At 42.9% G+C, this 20,756-nt stretch overlaps 1 protein-coding gene across 3 annotated transcripts in view; it reads left to right on the forward strand.

The window, feature by feature from the left end:
• Nucleotides 1–1,174: 1,174 nt before the first annotated feature.
• The window catches only part of MIS18BP1 (MIS18 binding protein 1), a 29,998-nt gene continuing 10,416 nt past the window's right edge, over nt 1,175–20,756 (forward strand). For 2 of the 3 annotated variants that reach the window (XM_049828456.1, XM_049828457.1), the window contains exons 1-9: nt 1,175–1,739; nt 4,780–4,905; nt 5,960–6,453; nt 8,191–8,267; nt 10,238–10,368; nt 15,794–15,884; nt 16,295–16,464; nt 18,823–18,986; nt 19,964–20,072. In XM_049828456.1, coding sequence (XP_049684413.1) covers nt 1,202–1,739; nt 4,780–4,905; nt 5,960–6,453; nt 8,191–8,267; nt 10,238–10,368; nt 15,794–15,884; nt 16,295–16,464; nt 18,823–18,986; nt 19,964–20,072 — 1,900 coding nt within the window. In that variant the 5' untranslated portion in view covers nt 1,175–1,201. The remainder of the gene's footprint in view (nt 1,740–4,779; nt 4,906–5,959; nt 6,454–8,190; nt 8,268–10,237; nt 10,369–15,793; nt 15,885–16,294; nt 16,465–18,822; nt 18,987–19,963; nt 20,073–20,756) is intronic. The other variant, XM_049828458.1, reaches the window with a different exon arrangement.

Raw genomic sequence — 20,756 nt, forward strand, 5'->3', positions numbered from 1 at the left:
TATTTTTTTTTTAATGCAGCTATTCTTTATTAATAGGTATTTGGTCAATTACAGTAAACACTGAAGTAATTTCTTACCCCAAACAATTGCTGATCCTACCTACTTGGACTAATCTAAATATCAGGCGCACCTGACTCCACAAGCTATTCACTGCACCTTCTATTAGCTGGGAGGACTGGACTGCCGGGTAAAGCTGTTGATTTCTGTTATACCCATTATGCAAGTAACTTCCCTCCTTTCCCACTTTTAATATGAAACTCTACCACTTAAATCTTTCGGCCAAGACCGAGACAATAGCTCGCCTGTGTTTTCAGAGCTCTCATTACAACTCCCATTTAAGCGCACGGCTACAGACCGAATTTATTGTCGTCTTTTAAAAAAAACCTACGTATAGTTACAGCACGGGGTCGCTTTGCAGGCCAGTCCTAGAAGTCTTGACGGTGCTGAAATGTGCTAGCGAACTCTTTCTATTTTCTCTGCTGTTGCTGTACCCGAAGGCAGGCGCAAGGAGCACACACGCCTCCCCGGCCGCACTCTGCTTTCTCTTCAACCCCGCGGGCTCCGACTCGGCTCTCGGAAGGACCGTGGCACTTCTATCTCGATCCCAGCGCCCTATCCGAGTCACCTGGGCCGACCCGCAGGTCTGTCACCAGCCTGTCACCTTTCCCTTTGGCGGGCCTGTCCTAACAACGCCGGCCGGCGGGTTTGGGGACCTTCGCGAGAGGCGCCGTGCGGCAGAACCCAACCCGCCCTCCACTCCCCGGCGTCTCAAGCCGGCCGCTGACCCCTCAACACCGAGAATTCCCCCCAGCCGCCCGCTGCGCTACGGCCGCCCCCTCTCAGCGCCGGCCCCTCACAGCCGCCTCAGCCACCAACGGCCGCCCGCGCCTCAGCGGTGGGCCCCGCCCATCGCGCGGGGCGGACTGAACCACCCACAGTGCGGGGGGAGGCAGTTGACTACGCTGCCTTCTTCCTAAACGCCGTTCGGCAACTTCCGACCGGTAGCATCACCCCCCGCACTGCTTCTTGCCGCCCAGGCGGGCGGTGACGCTACCGGCCCTCGCCACCAATCCGGGCGCTGCGGCAGCGCTCAAATCTCCTAACAGCTGGGGCGGGCTGCAGCCGCCGCGCGCGCGCGGGGCTTTGGCGCCGGTCGGAGGGAAAGGGCGGGCGGGCGGGCGGCTGAGGCGACGGCAGCGAGATGATCGTGACCCCCGCCCGCCGCCGGGAAGAGCCGCCGTTTCGCTCGGTGTTCCTCAACAGCATCCCCGCGGACACGCTGACCCCCCTGAAGGAGCTGCTGAGGCGCCAGGGCACCCTCGAGGAGGAGGCGGCGGCGGCGGAGCCGCCGGCGGGCCGTAAGGAGAGCCACGCCGAAGAGCCGGCGGCCGGCGGTTTGGGAGACGGCGTCTTGCGGGCCGCGCTGCCGGCGGGCGGCGAGAAGCAGCGGGATGCCGGTGGGATGCTGGCCGGCTCCAGCCCTGGCCCCGAGCGGCGGCCGAAGCGACGGGCGTGCGAACCTCCCGCCCGCGAGTGCCCGGCCAAAATCTTCCAGCGGATGAAGACCAGGGCCTTGCGGCAGAAGCAGGACCTGGGGCTGCCCGCGGGGAAGGCGCCGGAGAGGAGCTGCGGCAGCGACCTGATCCTCACTCCCGTCCCGAATCCCGAGGAGCAGGGGCGAAGGCCTAAGAGAAATCTTGTCACGCCAGAAGGTCGGCAGAGACCCGCCGAGGTGCCAGGTGGGTGCACGCAGCCAGAAAAGGGTTTGTCCGATGGCTTCTCTGAGAAAGCCGTCTCTTGTTTAACCTCGAGCTTGCTATGACTTCCTCCGTATTCCGCTTACAGCTCTTCCAGGGTCTGGAAAAAGCGGCCGGTGTGTGTTCATAGGTGTAAAAAATAACTGTAGCAGTACTGGTTTTCCCCCGGATGGTTGGGATTAAAAAAAAAAAAAAAAAAGTTTGGATGGAGGGTTTTTTTAATGCTAAACTGTGTCTGTAGCATAGTTGATTTCTCTTCCCCCTTTCTTTACCTTAGAGGAATCCCTCCCACGGTACCTTTCCCCTCTTTTACTCAGTCTGGCTTTGACTGCTTGCTCCCTCTGTTGTGTTTGTGAATGGGACTGACCCATTGCAACATCTTGAAAAACAGAGCATTACACTTTATAAGTAAAAAAAAATCAAAACGATTACTTCAACTATTCCCTACAGTCAATACAGAAAGGAGGAGGGTTCATGGAAGAATTGTTTAGGTTTTTACGTCCTTCTGGGGTATTCCCCTGGGCACTTGGGTCTGATGACTCTTGCAGTGCGTCTTCCGTTTCTGACTAGTTGGTGTAATGTGAACTTGCAAGGACTGTGCCCCTCCTGGGAAGGTACTGTAGCCAGCCGCTCTAGGTGAGTAGGAATGGCCTTCTGGTTCGTGTGTATCTGTAAAGGTAACGGAGATATTTTAAAGGGGAGGGTGTCTTGTGGTGCTGTTATTCTCATGCTGTGATCACTCAGAGTGGGAGGCTCACTGAAATATTGGCTGGTTTATCGGAAGGGTTATGCTTCATCACTATATGTATACCTGTTAGAAGTACAGTACTTATGAATCTCCTGTACTAAACTTTTATCCGGTTTTGGGTGGGGGTTAAGATCTATCTGGTTAGTCTGTGTTCATTTTAAGATGTGATTGCAGAAAATTAGGCTAACTGCTCAGCCTGTGTTATCTGGCCAGTAGCATGGGTAGCTGTATGCTGTTTTCACTGAGGGGTCATCGAGTTGTTCTGAAAAGAACTTGCTGTTATGAAGGAGGCAGTGCCCTTGTTTTACAGTTAGATATGAAAAAGTTTTCCTAAGTCTCCTTGCTGCAATGTAACATCACTTGTTACTTTCCTTATTTCTGTTGGATAGAGTAAAATTGAGATTAAACTGTTATTATGGTGGCTGGAAAAAGGGAAACATTGCACCCATTTTCAAAAAGGGTAAAAAGGAACCACCAACCTGTCAGCCTCACCTCTGCGCCTGCGAAGATCATGGAACAGATCCTCTTAGAAGCTATGCTAAGGCACATGGAGGACAGAAATGTGATTTGAGGCAGCCAGCATGGCTTCACCAAGGGCAAGTCCTGCCTGACCAACCTTGTGGCCTTCCGTGGTGGAGTGACTACATCAGTGGACAGGGGAAGAGCTATGGATGTTATCTATCTGGAGTTCTGCAAGGCCTTTGACATGGTCCCCCACACCATCCTTCTCTAAATTGGAGAAATATGGATTTGATGGGTGCGCTGTTCAGTGGATGAGGAATTGGCTGGATGGTCGCATCCAGAGGGTGGTGGTCAGTGGCTCAATGTCCAGATGGAGATTTGTGACAAGTGGTGTCCCTCAGGGGTCTGTGTTGGGACCAGTACTGTTTAATATCATCATCAATGACACAGACAGTGGAAATGAGCGTACCCTCAGGAAGTTTGCTGATGACACCAAGCTGAGTGGTACAGTTGACATTCCTGAGGGACAGGATGTGCTCCAGAGGGACGTGGACAAGCTCAATAAGTGTGCCTGCATGAACCTCATGAGGTTCAACAAGGCCAAGTGCAGGGTCCTGCACCTGGGTTGGGGCAACCCCCAGTATCAATACCAGCTGGGGGATGAAGGGATTGAGAGCAGCGCTGCTGAGGAGGACTTGGGGGTACTGGTGGATGAAAAACTGGACAAGAGCTGGCAATGTGCGCTCACAGCCCAGGTCAACCCTATCCTGGGCTGCATCCAAAGCAGCGTGACCAGCAGGTCGAGGGAGGGGATTCTGCCCCTTTGCTCTGCTCTGGTGAGACCCCACCTGCAGCACTGCATCCAGCTCTGGGGTTCCCAACATAAGAAGGACATGGACCTGTTGGAGTGAGTCCAGAGGTCGGACACATCTCCTGTGAGGAAAGGCTGAGAGAGTTGGGGTTGTTCAGCTTGGAGAAGAGAAGGCTCCAGGAAGACCTTATAGCAGCCTTCCAGTACCTAGCAGGGGCTTATAAGAAAGATGAGGACAGACTTTTTAGCAGGGCCTGTTGTAATAGGACAAGGGGTAATGGCTTTAAACTGAAAAAGGGTAGATTAGGACTAGATGTAAGGAAGAAATGTTTTACAATGAGGGTGGTGAAACACTGGCACAGGTTGCCCAGAGAGGTGGTGGATGCCCAGTCCCTGGAAACATCCAAGGCCAGGCTGGATGGGGCTTTGAGCAACCTGCTCTAGTGGAAGGTGTCCCTGCCCATGGCAGGGGGGGTGGACTAGATGGCCCTTGAAGGTCCCTTGCAACCCAAACATTCTATGATTCTGTGATTTTTATAAAAAGTAAAAGCTCCTAAAGTTTTATTTCCTTTTTAACAACAGATTTCCAAAAGGTATATTTTTGCCTTTGCATCATCGCATCACAAATTGATAATGACTTTTGATTGAATATCAAAAGGGGCTAGTATTGGTACTACTTGTTAGACCATACTGCTGTGAAACACCTCCCATTTGTAGGCACCTCCAAACTCCTGTTGATCCCTGTGGGTTGGGTTACATCCAGACATGCATACACACACCTGAGGGTGTTTCTCATATGCAGGTGAGGCAACATAGCAGCTAACCCCCTGTTGAAAAGGGAAAGATTGCATTGCCTATCCATCTTGGGAAAGAAAAGAAAACATACTGTCATGTTTAGGATCTTACGGAGTATGTACTTTGCCTCCCCTACCCCCCAACAAGGAAATGTTTTTCTCCCCCAAATTCAAAGATATTTTTTTTGTATTGTTATTATTTTCCAGATCTACCTTGCACTCTGATTCCTGAGAACCGAACCATGAAAGCACTAGCCATAGATCCTCTTGTACTAGAATCCCCTCAGAAGTTCTTCTTGCGTATAAAGTGGAAATTGCAGCAGCAGCAAAAAGGTACTGGGTATTGCTCTTAAAAACACTTCAAAAACTCTCTTGACTTCAGGGTCTCAGTTCTTGTTTATAGTCTCTTGCATACTTCGGCAGAGTATTATTCTTTCTTTGTAGTCTGTGCGCAGTGGAAAATGGAGGAAGAAACCTGCAAATCTGCCTTTTCAAACCTGGAGATGGCATTAGACTTGGTTTAACTGTGGTTTAGGGCTGTGGGCTTTTGACCTTGAAGTTTGACATCATTAATCCATTTTAGTGCACCATCTCCTCTGACAATGAAAGCTATCTACTGCCTTCAGGCTCCTAATGTGGTTAAGAGTTCTTTAGAGACTAGGTGCAACACTTCACTATTTGAATGTGAAACTTGGTGGAAAAATCATAAACCTCTTATTTGCTGGCTCTTTTTTTTTTCCCTTTGCTCTTAATACATAGAGACAAGGTTTCTTTCCATGATAAATTCTTTTGTATTTGTTTTTTTTCCGTATTGTTACTTGATAGCAACTCTGTATATATGCTTCTGTCCTGTAGTTCAGTTTTGGAAATGCACATGAGGAAAATGATGCATGCCAAAGTCTTAGTAGTGTTCAACTTCAAAACTGAGCTTAATTTATCTGAAAACTCAAACTCCAGTGCTTGTAGCTCACAGCATGGCTAGAAGTCCAGATCTTGAAGTCTGGGAAGATGGAAATATTTGAGATTTTGTTTTTTGTGAAAACAGATCTTGTTTTTTTTTCTCTGCAATGAGGATTCATTAAAGAAAAGACAGGAAGAATGGTAAAGATATACTGTTCACAGGTATGGTGTGCATTAGCTTCGTTTTGGGGGAAGTGGGATATCTAGAAGTCTTTAACAGCAGGGGTATTGATCTGGTGGTGAGGAAAAGCTAGTCTGAACAAATTCAAAGAGTGGCAATTGAAATAGGCAGTGCTTTTGCAATTGTAGTGTTAATCAATACAACCTCCTCTTATTAAAAATGGAGCTAACTTTATGAATGCATTTTCTTTATTAGTTCTCAAATATCACTAATTTCTTTGTTATTCCTTTTTTTTTTAATGGGCAGATTCAACACCTTCAAACCCAGTCAAGCAGAACATTCCCATTCTTCCTTCCACAACTACAGAAAAGCCGTTAGTCAAATCTGCTTTTGCTGAGCAGCTCAGGAATGATCCTACAGAGTATGTGGCCACTGATAAGGATGATCAGGATGATTTCCTTGTGGAATCACTGGATGCTGATGATGAAATGTCTGTGAATTTAAATTCCAGCCCTTTTAAAAATGGGGATCAGTTAGAAGAAAGGTGGGGAAATGGAGAAGCAAATCATACTGAACTTCATCAAGACAGAAGAGAGTTGCAGCCAAGTAACAAGCAAGCTGCTTGTGGAGTAGAAAAGACACCGGAGACTAATTCTCAAAAGCCCTCACGGTGCTTATGTAGTATTATGTTCTCTTCTCCTGAAGTCCACATTCCAAGGAAGCAAAAGCCAAAAGAAGGCTATATGGTTGCTTTGAATAAACCTCATACAGACCAAGTTGCTGAGAAAGCAGACAAAGAGGTGGGAGAACTTAATACTTTAGGGCAACCGATATATTCCTGTGGGCTGCTTGTAGCTCATAGTTGTGATTTATTTTTTTTTTTCCTGTCGAAAGTAATGAGCATTCAGAAGAGAATAAACTATTATTTTATTGGCTCTCACTGGTAGAGGCTTTCCCTTCAAAAAGATTTCTTTTTTCCCATAATCCAAGATGACAATGTTCGGGGGGGGAGGGTGTTGGTTTGGTTTGGGTTTTGTTTTGGGGTTTTTTTTGTAAAAGAAGGCCTTTTGTTTTAGCATTCACAAGCCACAGTGTGGGCTGAGAGAGTTCTCTACCTGAAGTAGCCTTCTACGTCATCTCTAATATGTTAATTGCCATGTGTTGGTATGATGGACATGAAACAAATCACTGGCCAGTCCAGCTCTTGGCTGTCTCCACAAAGCCAAGGAGGAGAGATCTTTCCTAACTGTAGGCTAGCGATGGTTCTAAAGTTAACTGAATCTGTACTGCTGATAGTGAGGTAAAAGTCTTGGCTTTCTTACAGAATATCCAAACTTCTGTTGAATTAAGTGGGACAAGAATCTTTTCCCAGGAGACTAGTCTGCAGATCTTTTCAATTCAATACATGCTTGGCAGTATTTGCAACTTCTGGAATAAATTTCGAGGAAAATGGTGTATTTCGAAGCGTGCCGCTTTCCTCAGTGATTAGCCTAGGAAACTGGTGGAAGCATACCTTCCCAAGGTTTGAGTTTCCTTTGTTTCCTGGAGAAGTTTGTGGAGAAGTCCTCTTCAAGTTAAGCAAGTTAATTGTTTTGTTCTCCTTCACTGTTGTCAAGCATGTTTGATATGTTTTCCTGTATTTAAAAAAAAAGTTACCTTTATGATGGGCTTTGATTTAGGCAAGGAACAGATATCTGTTAATATTAAAGATTTGTAGCTGAGTGGAAGGTACTGAAAGAGGTGTTGTTATTGGACAGTACAGATCTGAGCACGGAGGAGGTGCTGGCTGTACATGGCCAGTACCTCTCCTCAGTCAGGGTTAAAGCATTGGTAAGATCTTCAGTGAAGTCAAGGCTGATGGTCAAAAGGCGAACATTGTTAAAGGAAAGATCTGGAGTTTAACATCTGAAACTATGGCTATTTCTCCTCACAACTTCAGTTAATAAAATATTGTTTTTCGAGAAGCTTTTTTTAAAACAAAGTCATATGTTTCACACACAGTTTTCCAAATTGCAACTCAAGTGCAACTGGCTTGCTGGCTATTTAATGCAAAATTAAGGTACTGCAGCTGTATGTGTCAGTAGTTTGCAATATCAGATATAGCCATTTTAATACTGTCTAAATTTTAGCAATAACATAGCTAATAAATAGATTTTTTTTCATAGATAACTTTTTTCTGAACAGTAACAGAGGACAGGTGACAAAGTGTAAGAGGTATGGCATAGTGTTGGTATTTTTTGTGAGGAGCTTTTTGGATTTGCTAGAAGTCTTGGCCAATGACTTTGTCATCTGAAAGTCAATATTAAATGACTCAAAAGTTTCTGTAATTTAAATGCATGTCTTTGTGCATTAGACTCCAGCTTGATTATCTTTCAACATTTATGCATGTAATGGTTGTTTTCAGTTTTTCTTGTCTGGAGGATGGTGCCTAAATATCTTCTCAAGTTATACAGGAGTTAATTTCTATTTTGGTAATGCCTTGGTGATGTTGCATAGCTTAGGCTAATTTAAAAATTACTTCTTCTTTTTTATAACAGAAAAATATCTGCCTAACCAGTTGGAGAATTAAAGTGATGGATGGTAACACTGCAATATATGTTGAAGGAAAACGGAAGTAAGGAAAAGTTTTCTTATTTAAATGCAATGTAAAACATGTTGGTGGGCTTTCAGCATCTGAGCTAGAAAGGCTATACCATCTTTGCCTGGCTGAACAGCTGTAGTTTTGAGACTTGTATTCTTGGAATATCTTTAACTGTTGGAAGCAGTTCCACACACTTCTGCTGCTTTCCTCCCCAGCCACAGGGAACATGCTTGTGTCCTAACCCTCGTGACAATGCTTACATCTCATACCATTTTTTTTTTAAACATAGTTATCTATCTTCTGACTAAGCACGCTGAATCCATTTGCTTCAGAGCCTGCAGAATGGCAGAGCTGGTGCACAGAGGGATGAGGGAATGCATGGCTGGAGGCTGAGGAACAGTGGGGGAGAAGGAACCATGGTTGTCCTGGCTTAGGTGGCCATGGGAGCTGCACCTTCATGGAACTTACTCTTAGCCTTTGGCAAATACGAAGTGATGTTATAGTTTAAACTTCTTTATCAAGGAAGAGGTGAATTCCTTCATCTGTGCAAGGGGTAGAGTGCCTACATATAGAAGACTACTGGTTAAATAATTGTTTCAAAGTCCAGTCCTGAGTTAATCAAAGAGCTTAAGAGGAATAAAGACAAATGTGTTTGTCTGGTAGATCCCCCAGACTGGTGCTGACTAGGGGTATGATGAGCTTCTACTTCTTTTCACAAAAATTCTCTTTTGTGGCTGCTTTAAGTCAAACTTGGTACAGGCTGCCATCAGGTCTATGTTCCTGCCATGTCATGTGTGGTGGCACTATTACTCCTACAGCTATATGGTGAACCATGGCAGCAGCTGATCCACCTGAAAACTGACTCTGTGGGTTTTTTTGGTTATGTTTTTGGTCAGATTGTATTCAAATAGCTATAACATCAGGAAAACAAGTGTCAGAACAAAGGAGAGGTTTAGCTTGCAATAAAGTTGTTTGAAGACATTGTGAAAATATCCCTTGGAAAGGAGTATTCTACTCTTTCTGTAGCTAGTAACTACCTAACGCAGTTACTTATCTACTGACAACTCAGAACCTCACTCAACAGCAGCAGCACTGTGGAAGGAAGTAGCTCAGTATGCTTACTGAGAGATGTCAGGAGGCTACATATTCTGTGGTGGGATTTGTAGTAGGAATTGACATTGGTTTCATGGCTTTGTGGAAACAACTGATCCTCTCACTTTGCATCCTTCACTACTAGCAACATGTTCTCTTTTCACTTGTGTTAGTGTATCTGATACATGTTGCTTACACATGATATATTTGATTTGTTTTATAGACCTTCTGAATTGGCTTCTGTTAATATTGTGTGTCAAGTTACACAGTTGAGTGTTCTCACTGTCATCTTGGGTTTCAGTCCTTAATACTGTTCTGTAGTTTGGTCTGTTGGTTACTGTTGTAAAAGTATATTTAACCAAAACAAACAAAAAAATCCAACACTCTGTAGATTTTCTACTTTAATGCTTGGGTCTATTTTTTATTTCTCATGGAGAAGTACCTGAATTTCTTAACAAGTCCAATTTTTGCACATATTGGGACTCCTTCAGTTGTTTTTGTCTTTTACATAGGAAGGTCATAAATAAATACAATAATCCTGGGGAAAATATACATTTGACCTGTATAATGGTAGTTTTGTAATTTACATAATGGTAACACTGCAATAATGAGCTGGATGGAGTCCTGTAGTACATTTTGCTTCTGCAGCCTTATGTCAAGCTAATGTTCTGTGACTAACATTTGCAGTAGTTGACATGTTCGTTTTGTCTCCTGTCCAAGTACTAGACAAGGCCAGAATGGCTTCTCTGCCAAGCTAAGAAAACCTAGCACATCCTGCTAGTGTCTATATTGCTCATAATATATGTAGCACTGCCAGCCTCGTAGGTAATATCAATATTCTAGTTTAAAATTCTTTCTTTTATGAAAACAATGTTTCATTTCTGTTCTTCATGTTATCTGTCTTTTCTTAGAGATATGAAAGGTCTGTCATGGCATAGTAATGCAATTATGGAACGCATAGCACACAACCAAGTTAAAACATCAACTGGCAGTATCTACTTGCTACAGGGAAATATAGATTCAGCTTCAATGAGGAAAGAAGGTAAGATGATTCTTAATGTAACATTACAAACTGAGAAGGGCTTTAGATTTATCATGGAGCATACTGCTGAAGTGAACATTTTGTCTTATCCTGCTAATTGGGCTCAGTGGGTATTCAGCACATGATGGAAAGTGACTCCATCAGATTTCTAAATACTATCTAATGTTAACTGTAGCTGGCATTTTAGGGTGGTGCAGTTACAGAGAGGGCTTTCAGAGCATGAGGTTGGCTAATGGTACATTCTTTTAAGGAAACTGGTTTTTGCTAAGATTGCCTCTATGTAATTTTGGTCAATGTTTTGGCATTTAAATTGTCCTAAGACATTCAAATAGGGATTGTTTATATACTACTGAAATTACTCTGGTGTTCGCATTCTATCTGTGACTTACTGTTCAGTAATTAATGACTAGCTCTGCAATGCTACATGGAATTTCTGTTTGGAGATAGACTAGTTATGGTGCCAGTGCTTTATAATTTAGTAAACTGATCCATCTTTAGGGTCTAAGTGATATCTTATACCAAATCCATCCAAACTTCCTGCTTCAGATTGTTTTGAAGCATGTGGAATTTTAAAGAAATTTAATTTACACACAGAGTTAAAGTTAGGCTAGGCTTTATTCTATTTTTCTTGCTTCATGTGCATCCTCTGTCATGTTCACTAGTAAATGAGCTGCCATGTTAGTGCTTATGGGCAGCTCTAGGAATGTAAAGGTCATCTGTGGCATGGATGGAATAAATGCTTGCCTTAATACAGAGGTGCCTTGTGGGCATGATCACGCTCTTTTTACAGGAGCATATATGCACTCTTTGCTCTTTCAGGTCCAGCACGAGGCATCTAAAGATGTGTCTGTGGCTTTAATTTTTTCTTCTCATTTGCAGTACTGGGATGCATTCTGATAAATACCTGACTGCTGCTCTCCAACTTGAATATTTTTATTAGTTCCTCTGCTAAATACTTGTATTTGTTTTTATGTCAATATTCTGAGAAGGAAAAGTGACAGCCAGAGACTTCTGAGTGGACTGGCTCAGGTACTACAGAGGTTTCCTAAGCTTAAGAGTTAATGGACCATGCTGGGTCAATTCCTCTGATCTTTGGACTTAGCACTTAGGGCAAAACATCTGTCCTTCTTGGCTTCCCCTTGTCTTCTAACACGCAAAAACTGTCATAGGGTCAGTGTGGAAAATATCCTGGAAATACCCTGAACAGATTCAATATTGATTTAGGAATCAAAAGAGAAGTTAAAGACAAGCTAATGTAGGTAAAGAAGAAATGCCACATCTAAAGTCTAACCTGAGGATTTCCTTAAACCGCTGGTACTGGCAGCTGAAAACGGCTGGGACTGGCAGCAGTGGCACCATCAGTTTGTGAACCAAGCTGCACAAGTACAGAACTACTTGCCTGTGGAAAATATCGGACTGCTGTGTGCCCATACTCCAAGTGACTTCAAAGCACTGAAATCATTAATGAAATGTGTTGCAGTAAGAGCACTGACTAGGCACTTACCTACTTCTGCCTTGTTATCAAAAGTGGTTATTAGCAATCTGGGATACCAGGTGCACTAGCAAACCCATCTGCTGGTCACTGACAATGAAACTGTGCAAAGGACAGTACAGGCTATTTAACTGCACAGGCTCTGTTCCTGGAAAGGTGTTTTCTGTGGCTGATGTCCCAACAGCCGCACAGCAGGAATGTTGCACACAACCCCCTGTGGTGCTCACTCTGTTCCAGCCTGCATCTGTGGAACAGCACTTGCTGTGCTTTGGCTAGAGCCCTTCCTGAAGACCAGGAAATATTTTATCCAGTCCATGTAAAGAATGAACCCATGTGGTTGTTGTATTGGGTCTGGCTGAGATGGAGCTAATTCTCCCCATAGTAGCCCTCGTAGTGCTGTGCCCTGTATTGGTACCCAGAAAGGTGTGGATAACCCACCAGTGGTGTGGCCACTGCTGAGCAGTGCTCCCACAGCATCAGGGCTGTCTCTCCAACATCCCCCCCCTCACCAGCAGGCTGCGGGTGGGCAAGAACTTGGGAGGACAGCTGACCCAAACTGACCAAAAGGATTTTCCATACCATATGATGTCCGCTCAGCTATAAAAGCGAAGTAAAGGGAGATGGAAGGAGGGGCATTTGTTATTTTACGTTCGTCTTCCAGTACAACCACCATGAGCACCGAAGCCCTGCTTCCCAGGAAGTGGCCAGACATTGCCTGCCAATGGGAAGTAGAGAATAAAATAATTTGTTTTCCTTTGCTTTTGCTTTATTAAACTGTCCTGATGTCCACCCACAAGTCTTTTGTTACATTCTCTCTTTGAAGAAGAGCTTTCATAAGCTCATATACGTCTCTTTCCGGGGAAGACGCTTGATTCCCCATGTTTCCCACAGCTCACCTCTCTACTCTGGAGGGATTTCAGGCTGGCTGGCTCCTGCTTCCTTTCAGCAGCTCATTCAATGTTCTGTGGGACTCGCAGCATGCCACGCAGATAGGTGGTTTCTGGACCCTGGAATCACGTCAGGGTCACCAATTTGCTGTGATTGAGATACAGGACACAGCTTGATGCAAGCAGAGGGTCCGTTTTATTGAATATAACACTCGTTTATATAGAAAATTAGAAGACGTGGTTTTTGAACTAATTGGTTATTATGCTTCAAAGTTCTTATCAGGGCGTGCTAATTGGTAGCTACTTAACTTTAACAATTGGACTGTCAGCAACTAAGCTATTTTCGCAAAAAGTCTTAAGTTCCAGCACCTTATCGAACATGACTCATGGGTCAGTAATTCTCCACCACCTTGGTGCCTCTATTTCCCCTATCAGGCCTCCCAAGGTTTACAGCCTACAAGTTCCAGCACATCTCTTTATAACAATGGAGCAGTATCCGCTGTCCTGTCTGTTTCCTTCAAATCTCTCCCCACAGTTACATTTGTCTCCCCTGTCCAGTTGAGGAGGGGAGTGATAGAGTGGCTTTGGTGGGCACCTGGCACCCAGCCAGGGTCAACCCACCACAGCTGTAATGAAATGCCACTCCTAAAGCATTTTAAAGGAGCTGAAGGATGAAATACCTAGCATGTAACATCTCGAAAAAAAACTGCTTTGATACTTACGGGCCTGAAAGGTGGCTGATGCAAAGCTTTTTAAGAAAGTTGTTTCCCAAGTCCCTTGAAATTAAGGAATGTGGAGTTTGGCATTCATAGGAGGTAAACCAATAGAAACTGTAAGAATGAGTGGGACTGGTGGATGTACAGATAGTGAGGTAGGAAGGAAGGCATCTACAGTGCTACTATAGATGAAATAATGCCTCACAAGAGTGTAAGACTTCTTTGATGGGGCCCCTAGACTCTGGGCTTCTAGAAAGGCTCTTGGGAAGATTGTAAGGATGCAAAGTAGTTATGTGATAAGGAGGAGGAACTTCTGTGGGTTTAAATAACAATAGAAGATGAGAGGAATAAAAAGAATCCCATAATGATATGGGCTGTGGAGCAGATTCATAAACTTTGCAGAAAAGAACATTAGCTGGGAAGCAGCAGCTGTAGTCTGATGTTGCCAAGTTGCATCAGGATGGTAAGGGTGAGTGCTGGCCACAAAGCATGTCACAAGAGCTTCAGAATGGGCATCAAAATGATGAAATTCAGCCTTGGTAAATATAAAATGATGCATGTAGTGGTAGGGGAAAGCAAATTGTTACATACGTCACAGAATGGTTTTATAGTTTGGTTTGGGAGGACCTTTAAAGATATCTAGTCCAACCCCCATATGATAGTGTATGATGATGTATGATTGTAAGACTTTTGGTTCACTGTAAAAACTGAGGAACAAGGTTTGGGGGTTTCAATAGATGGTTCTGTTAAGTGGTCGCCTTAATGCTCACTAGTAGTGAAAAAACTTGAATGCTGAAAATGAATGGAACAAAAAAAATTAGACCATTATTGGCTGTAAAAGCTGTATGATACATGAACATCTTGGAGACTGAGTACAAGTCCACATCTTTCCTTCACCCTCCCCACAGAAACCTCAACAAGCTATTCTCAGAAAGAATGCAGAAGTAGGAAGTGTGTGGAGAAGAATGATGTGTTTAAAGTTATAAAAAGGCTTTCATACAGCAAAGGACAAACTAAGCTAAGACTTTCTGGTCTGCAGAACAGGAGAAACCTTTAGGGTTTTTAAATACAGAGAAATCAGAGTTGACTTCTCAGCTGGAGGTTGGGAGATTGCTTAGAGGGGATATTCCTGTATACTTGCCTTGCTTCCATACTCTGGCCTCTGCTGTTAGTATCCTTTCCCTGGTTGGGGCTAGATGGACCTTTGGTTGTGTACTAAATAAAGTAATGAAAGAGTGCCTTTCCCCTCCTCCTGGAGGAGCTCAGTTACTAGAACTCTCTGTTGGTGCAGGCTGACATTAATGGCTTTTCAGCTCCAAAGATTAACAGTTTGTGGATGTGATTTCTTTTTTGACCTCATGTGCCTGTTGAAGGCTTTTCGGTAAAGGTACTGCTTCCCAGAATTTCAGATAAATAGGCTACTACTTAAGCTTGTTTTCTAATCGTGTGTTGAAGACCTTTCTTTTAGTAGCCCATGACTCTAGTGGTCTCAGTGTCAGAGGATGAACACTGCTGGTTTTTTAGACGTGAGCAGGCAAGCGGTGGCTCAATGTTGTTGTGCTCCTGCACCCATACAGGTTATATCCTGTCAATGGGAAGGCCCCATGATAGTATCCATGAGAGTGTTAAATGTCCAATGTTTTGCTCAGAAAGGCTGGAGCTCAAGTGATGTTTTTTTCCTTGTCTGTTGCAATGGAGGATTACATTATACCTTTGTATCAATATTTGGTTTTAGGGTTGTTTTCCAATTGTGGAAACAAAACTAGAGGCATTCTGTTGTATCTGTACTACCTGAAGAATTTCCCAGGTTGTAATGTTGTTGCTGGACACTGACTGCACCTGATCCTGATGCAGTTGTTCTTTGTCTAAGCCCCATGAACAGCCTGTGTGCTCTTGACGGAACAGCTTCTGTATCAAAGCACAATAAAATTTTCTTCCAAGTGGAGTTTTCTTGATGTGCTAAGTCCCAAATGGCTTAGACCTAACCAGAGCCAGAAAAGCTCAGGCTGTCTGAGGGACTTCTGGTGCTCTGCAGAGAAGCCACTTGCCAGTCCAGCGAGATGGGCAGGGGAAAGCTTATGCTCCTGGTTCCCAGGAAACTAGAATGCTGTCTCCAGATACTGATGTCTGTAATTAGTGACCCCTTGGCTGACTTTTCTATGAAGTATGCTGTTCTCTTGAACTGGGGAAACCTGTCTCTCTCTAGTGTTTAAAGATGTAGTGAGCTTCTGAGGTACTTAAAAAACCATGATTGTACTGGATTTTATTTCTACCCTTTCTGAGTAAAAGTATTGCTCAGCTATTGTTAATGCTACTTTTGTTTCAAACAGGATTTCCCTACCGTTTCATCAAAAGATTTACATACGGGTTTTCCAAAAAGTGGAAGGAATATGTTGAGGAGTTTCTTGAGGAAAGGAGAAGGTAACTTCTTTGGAGGTTGTTTCATTGCAATGTTCTTTTTAGTATTTATTGAGATTTTGCCTTTTAAGAATACTATGCTAGAGGAGTATAAAAGATGGTAGATGTGTGCATGAAGAGTATGTTCCAGACAAATACTGGTCACTGGCTTTGGAAGGATATCCTTTTACCCTTTTTTCATTATAATGGTTTGGGTTTGTTCTGCTTGTTTACATAGCCTTAGAAAAAAGAGAAGCAAAGGTCTTCATCCATTTAGTGGCTCACACGGTGTCTGTGTGAGTACAGCTGCATTGTGCTCTCGGGCTTTTCCCGAGATGAGGAGAAGACTTGGAGTTTACACAAGTTAATGTGTTGTTAAAGGACAAACTGCTTCAGATGTTTACTATTTCTTTTCTTAAACTCCAAATCATTAGGAAAGAACGAAAACAAAATAAACAAAATACTGTTGAGGATGAAGATGAAGAGGGTGACTCGGTGGATATGGATATATTGAAAAATGCAAAAGGTTCAGCAAGAGTTGTAAAGAAACCTGAAACCAGAAACACCACCTATGAAGTATTACTGAAGAATGATAAAAACGCTTGTGGGTATTTAATAATCCTTTTCTTCAGAAAAAAGTTGGAGTGTTTGAGAGCTGTTTTCCCCACCAAAAGTTACCTAATACCTGTCTGATTTGTATCTTGTTAACTAGGCTGTGTGGAAGAGATAACAAACTAGTTGGGTGAAGTTTTTTGTTTGTGTTTACTTAGACTGCAATGATCAAGAGCATTGACTTGGTTCTTTATTTCTGGTTTGCTAAGGTACAACAGTGTCCTGGTTTCAGCTGGGATAGAGTTAACTGTCTTCCTACTAGCTGGTACAGTGCTATGTTTTGAGTTCAGTAGGAGAAGAATGTTGATAACACTGATGTTTTCCATTGTTGCTAAGTAGTGTTTAGACTAAAGTCAAGGATTTTTCAGCTTCTCAAGCCCAGCCAGCAAGAAGGCTGGAGGGGCACAAGAAGTTGGCACAGGACACAGCCAGGGCAGCTGACCCCAACTGGCCAAAGGGGTATTCCATACCATGGGACATCCCATCTAGTATAGGAACTGGGAGAGGGGGCTGGGAATCGCCACTCGGGGACTAGCTGGGTGTCGGTCGGCGGGTGGTGAGCAATTGCCCTGCACATCATTTGTACATTCCAATGCTTTTATTATTGCTGTTGTCATTTTATTAGTGTTATCATTGTCATTATTAGTTTCTTCTTTTCTGTTCTATTAAACCGTTCTTATCTCAACCCACGGGTTTTGCTTCTTTTCCCGATTTTCTCCCCCATCCCACTGGGTGGGGGGGGGGAGTGAGTGAGCGGCTGCGTGGCGCTTAGTTGCTGGCTGGGGTTAAACCACAACAAACAGCTACAACAAGTGTTTAGGGGCTGTCCTGAGGGTTAACCCTGGGAAAGAAGCAGGAGTCTGTTTTGGTCTGTAGTAGCTGAAGGCAATGACTCCAGAGCTGTTTATTCTGACAGCAAAGCTGACATTTTTTTTCTCCAGTTACTATTTTGTGTAACGTACTCTCTTCTTAGTCCTCCTGGGATGCCTGTAGGATTTAATACCTCCAATCAAGGCTCCATCCTTGGGACTCGTCCCCTGCAGTGCCCACCTTCTTTTTTAGTTGGATTAGTTTAAACTCATATCAAGTCCTTGAGCAGGTTTGTTTTATGGCATCTTTATATTTTTGCCACAGTTGAGGCATAGCGATGACAACTGGGGATGGACAGCATTGGTTGTAAAAAAAAGTCATTACGTTGGCTTTGTTTCAGAAAAAAAGGGTTGTAAAGCCCTAACCTAATGATCAACCTGTTTTCTTCTTTGTCTTGTAATGCAATCCTAACTTTGTTAGGGACATAATAGCTTTTGGTTTTAACTTTGACTTTTTTAATATCTTGTCATATGTTCCAACAGGGTTTTGGCCAAACTTCATTGTACTGTTTGTTAATACTTTTCCTGGTTTCAGCTGGGGTAGAGTTAATTTTCTTCCCAGTAGCTGGTACAGTGTTCTGGTTTGGGTTCAGTATGTGAAGAATGTTGATAACACACTGATGGTTTCAGTTGGTGCTAAGACTTAAGGATTTTTCAGCTTCTCCTGCCCAGCCAGCAAGAAGGCTGGAGGGGCACGAGGAGTTGGGAGGGGACACAGCCAGGGCAGCTGACCCCAACTGGCCAAAGGGGTATTCCATACCGTGTGATGTCATGTCCAGTATAGAAACTGGGGGGGCGGTTGGCCTGGGAGAGTGGCTTGGGAACTAACTGGGCACTGGTCGGTGGGTGGTGAGCAGTTGCATTGTGCATCACTTGTTTTGTATATTCCAATCTTTTTATTATTATTGTAATTTTATTATTGTTGCTATTATCTTTATTATTTTCTTCCCTTCCATTCTGCTAAACTGTTCTTATCTCAACCCATGAGTTTTACCTTTTTTTTTTTCCCCTGATTCCCTCCCCCATCCCACTGGTTCAGGGGAGTGAGTGAGCAGCTGCGTGGTGCTTAGTTGCAGGCTGGGGTTAAACCACGACAATACTAGAATCAGATTTTCTCGCTAATGCTATAAAAGCTGTTTGTTTTTTTTTCTCTCATTAGTTAGGATTTGTTCAGTGTGACAACTTATTTATCATTCTACTTCCCTATATGACCTTTATAGTATTTATAATCTTCTAAACAAAATAAAAAGTTCACAACAGTGAATTTTGTAACATGTGAATCACATTAAGGTACGCTCATTTCTAACCTGAACACTTTTCAAAGAATAACATAATATTGTGATAAGTTTTATATTTTCCATGTAGTTGTTGCAGATGAGCTGGTTTAATCACAATATTGCTCCTATGCTTATGAAGTCTGCAAAGGTGAATTTTCAAGACTATATTTGGGACGAAACTCTATTTCTTCTTTTTTCTCGTAGATACAACACCAGAACACAGTTCCATATTTGACTCAAGCAGAGTTTACACTCGTAGCGGCCGTCTTGTTAAACCACCATTAAACTTCTGGTGCGGGCAACGTGAGTTTGTTGATCAGAAACTAAACGTTAGGATAGAAGAAGGTGGAATAGATTATCTGAGCATGGTAAGATTCTTTTGCGTACTGTTATTTAAATGTATCTTAAATATAATGAATAAATTTGGCTACGTATCTAACAGAAAGAGTCCAGCTCTTAGAAGTACCCAGAGAGGCAGGAAATCTTGAAAACATTATAAAAACATTTTAAAACAAACAAAAAAAGTCTTAATCTCCATATTATCAGATAATGGTTGTTCTCTGTAAAATGGGAATAATGGGGAATTACTTCTGGAAAAATAAGTTGGGTTTTTTTGACAGATAAATGCATCAAACCTGAAGTTGGACACATGCACTGGTCTGGGTCACAGAGGTTCCCAAGTAAAACATTTTTTGTAATACTGTAATGCTGAGTCCGTGCCACAGCGTTTCATCGCACGCGGGATGCCCGTGCTGCGAGTGGGTTTTTATGTTAACCTGTACTGCTCTCGGTTCTCCCCTTCCTGGGTGGGGTTTCACATTCATTCGGACCAGCTGTTTCCTCACTTCTGGTATCCTGATCTGTCCAGGTCACCCCAGTTTTGATGGAGGTGTGCTGTTCTTATCGATTATGGCACTTTAAGCAACTCTGATAATATTCTGAAAATGAGTGAAGGAAAGGAGCATTCCTTATGGTACTTGTGAGGGTTTTTTTACCTCTAAGATTAGTCGGCCTTATGGAATTCAGGGAGTACTAACACTTGTCATCAGCTGCACAGTGAAGGTGTACGTCCAATTTAACACCAACTCAAGCAGTTCTAGGTCTCAAGATTTAAATTTGTGGTTTAGAATATTTAAATTTAAAGGGAGCCTGGCTAAGTTGCTCTGGTTGCATGCATTTGTATAAACACATGTGTTCATCAGATAGTATTTAGTAGATACTGGTCAATGTAGGTGACTTTTAAATCTACCAATCCTGTAAACATTTGGCTTTTTCAGAGCTGGCATTGGTAGGCTTGATATGTAATCTCTTGCAGAAGTTTAGATTAAATTGTTTTATTTTGAAGATGTTTATTAGTGCGAAATCCCAAACAAAGACCAGTTCCAACTCTAAGAAGAATACAAGAAAGGAAAAAATGAAGACAACAGAAGAAACACCAAAAAGTCGAAGTCAAGGTAAAAAAATTTTTGTTTTCTTTTTTTAAAGTTATTGACTAGAATCAGTGGGATTGTGAGTTGGGTGCTAGAGCAGTATGCTGATGTCCTGTTAATGCAAAGAAATTATTTAAATTTTCTAATGGCTGATTGGTTCTTCTATGGAGAATTATCAGAGTAGCATCAATGCCTAGTTTGACAGCTATAAATATAAACTACATTTGTGAATCACTTCTGTATTTACATAATGGGAACATGCAGATTTCCTTCTGGAAATTGAAATTAAAGGATTATGATTATTATTTTTTTTAAGTTTCTGTTCCTGTGCTTTGGATCTCTCAACGTAGGTATTACATGTGACTTGAGAGAGCCTGGAGAGAAGTGGAGGTCACCAGTCCAGGGAACTGGTGGTCTGGCTTTCCTTTTTAAGTTGGATGAATGAAAATAAATGAAATGTCTATGTAGGCAAATAAAGTGTATTAACAGAGTTTTAAAAACTTTATTTTTAATAAAATTTGGGAAATAATAGAACCCTGAAAACAATATAAAATACAAAGCAGAAGTTTCTCTTTTAAAGCAACTGTAATGTTTCCTGCAGAAAAGCTATTTGCCGCAGAAGTAAAGCTTTTGGGACATTAGCGTTTGCTCAATCTCAGTCATAGCATTTTAGCAACGTTTTCTGTTTACAGTTTTATTCTCTATCTG

Source organism: Accipiter gentilis, chromosome 25 (genome assembly GCF_929443795.1).
Source record: "Accipiter gentilis chromosome 25, bAccGen1.1, whole genome shotgun sequence".
Lineage (NCBI taxonomy): Eukaryota > Metazoa > Chordata > Aves > Accipitriformes > Accipitridae > Astur > Astur gentilis.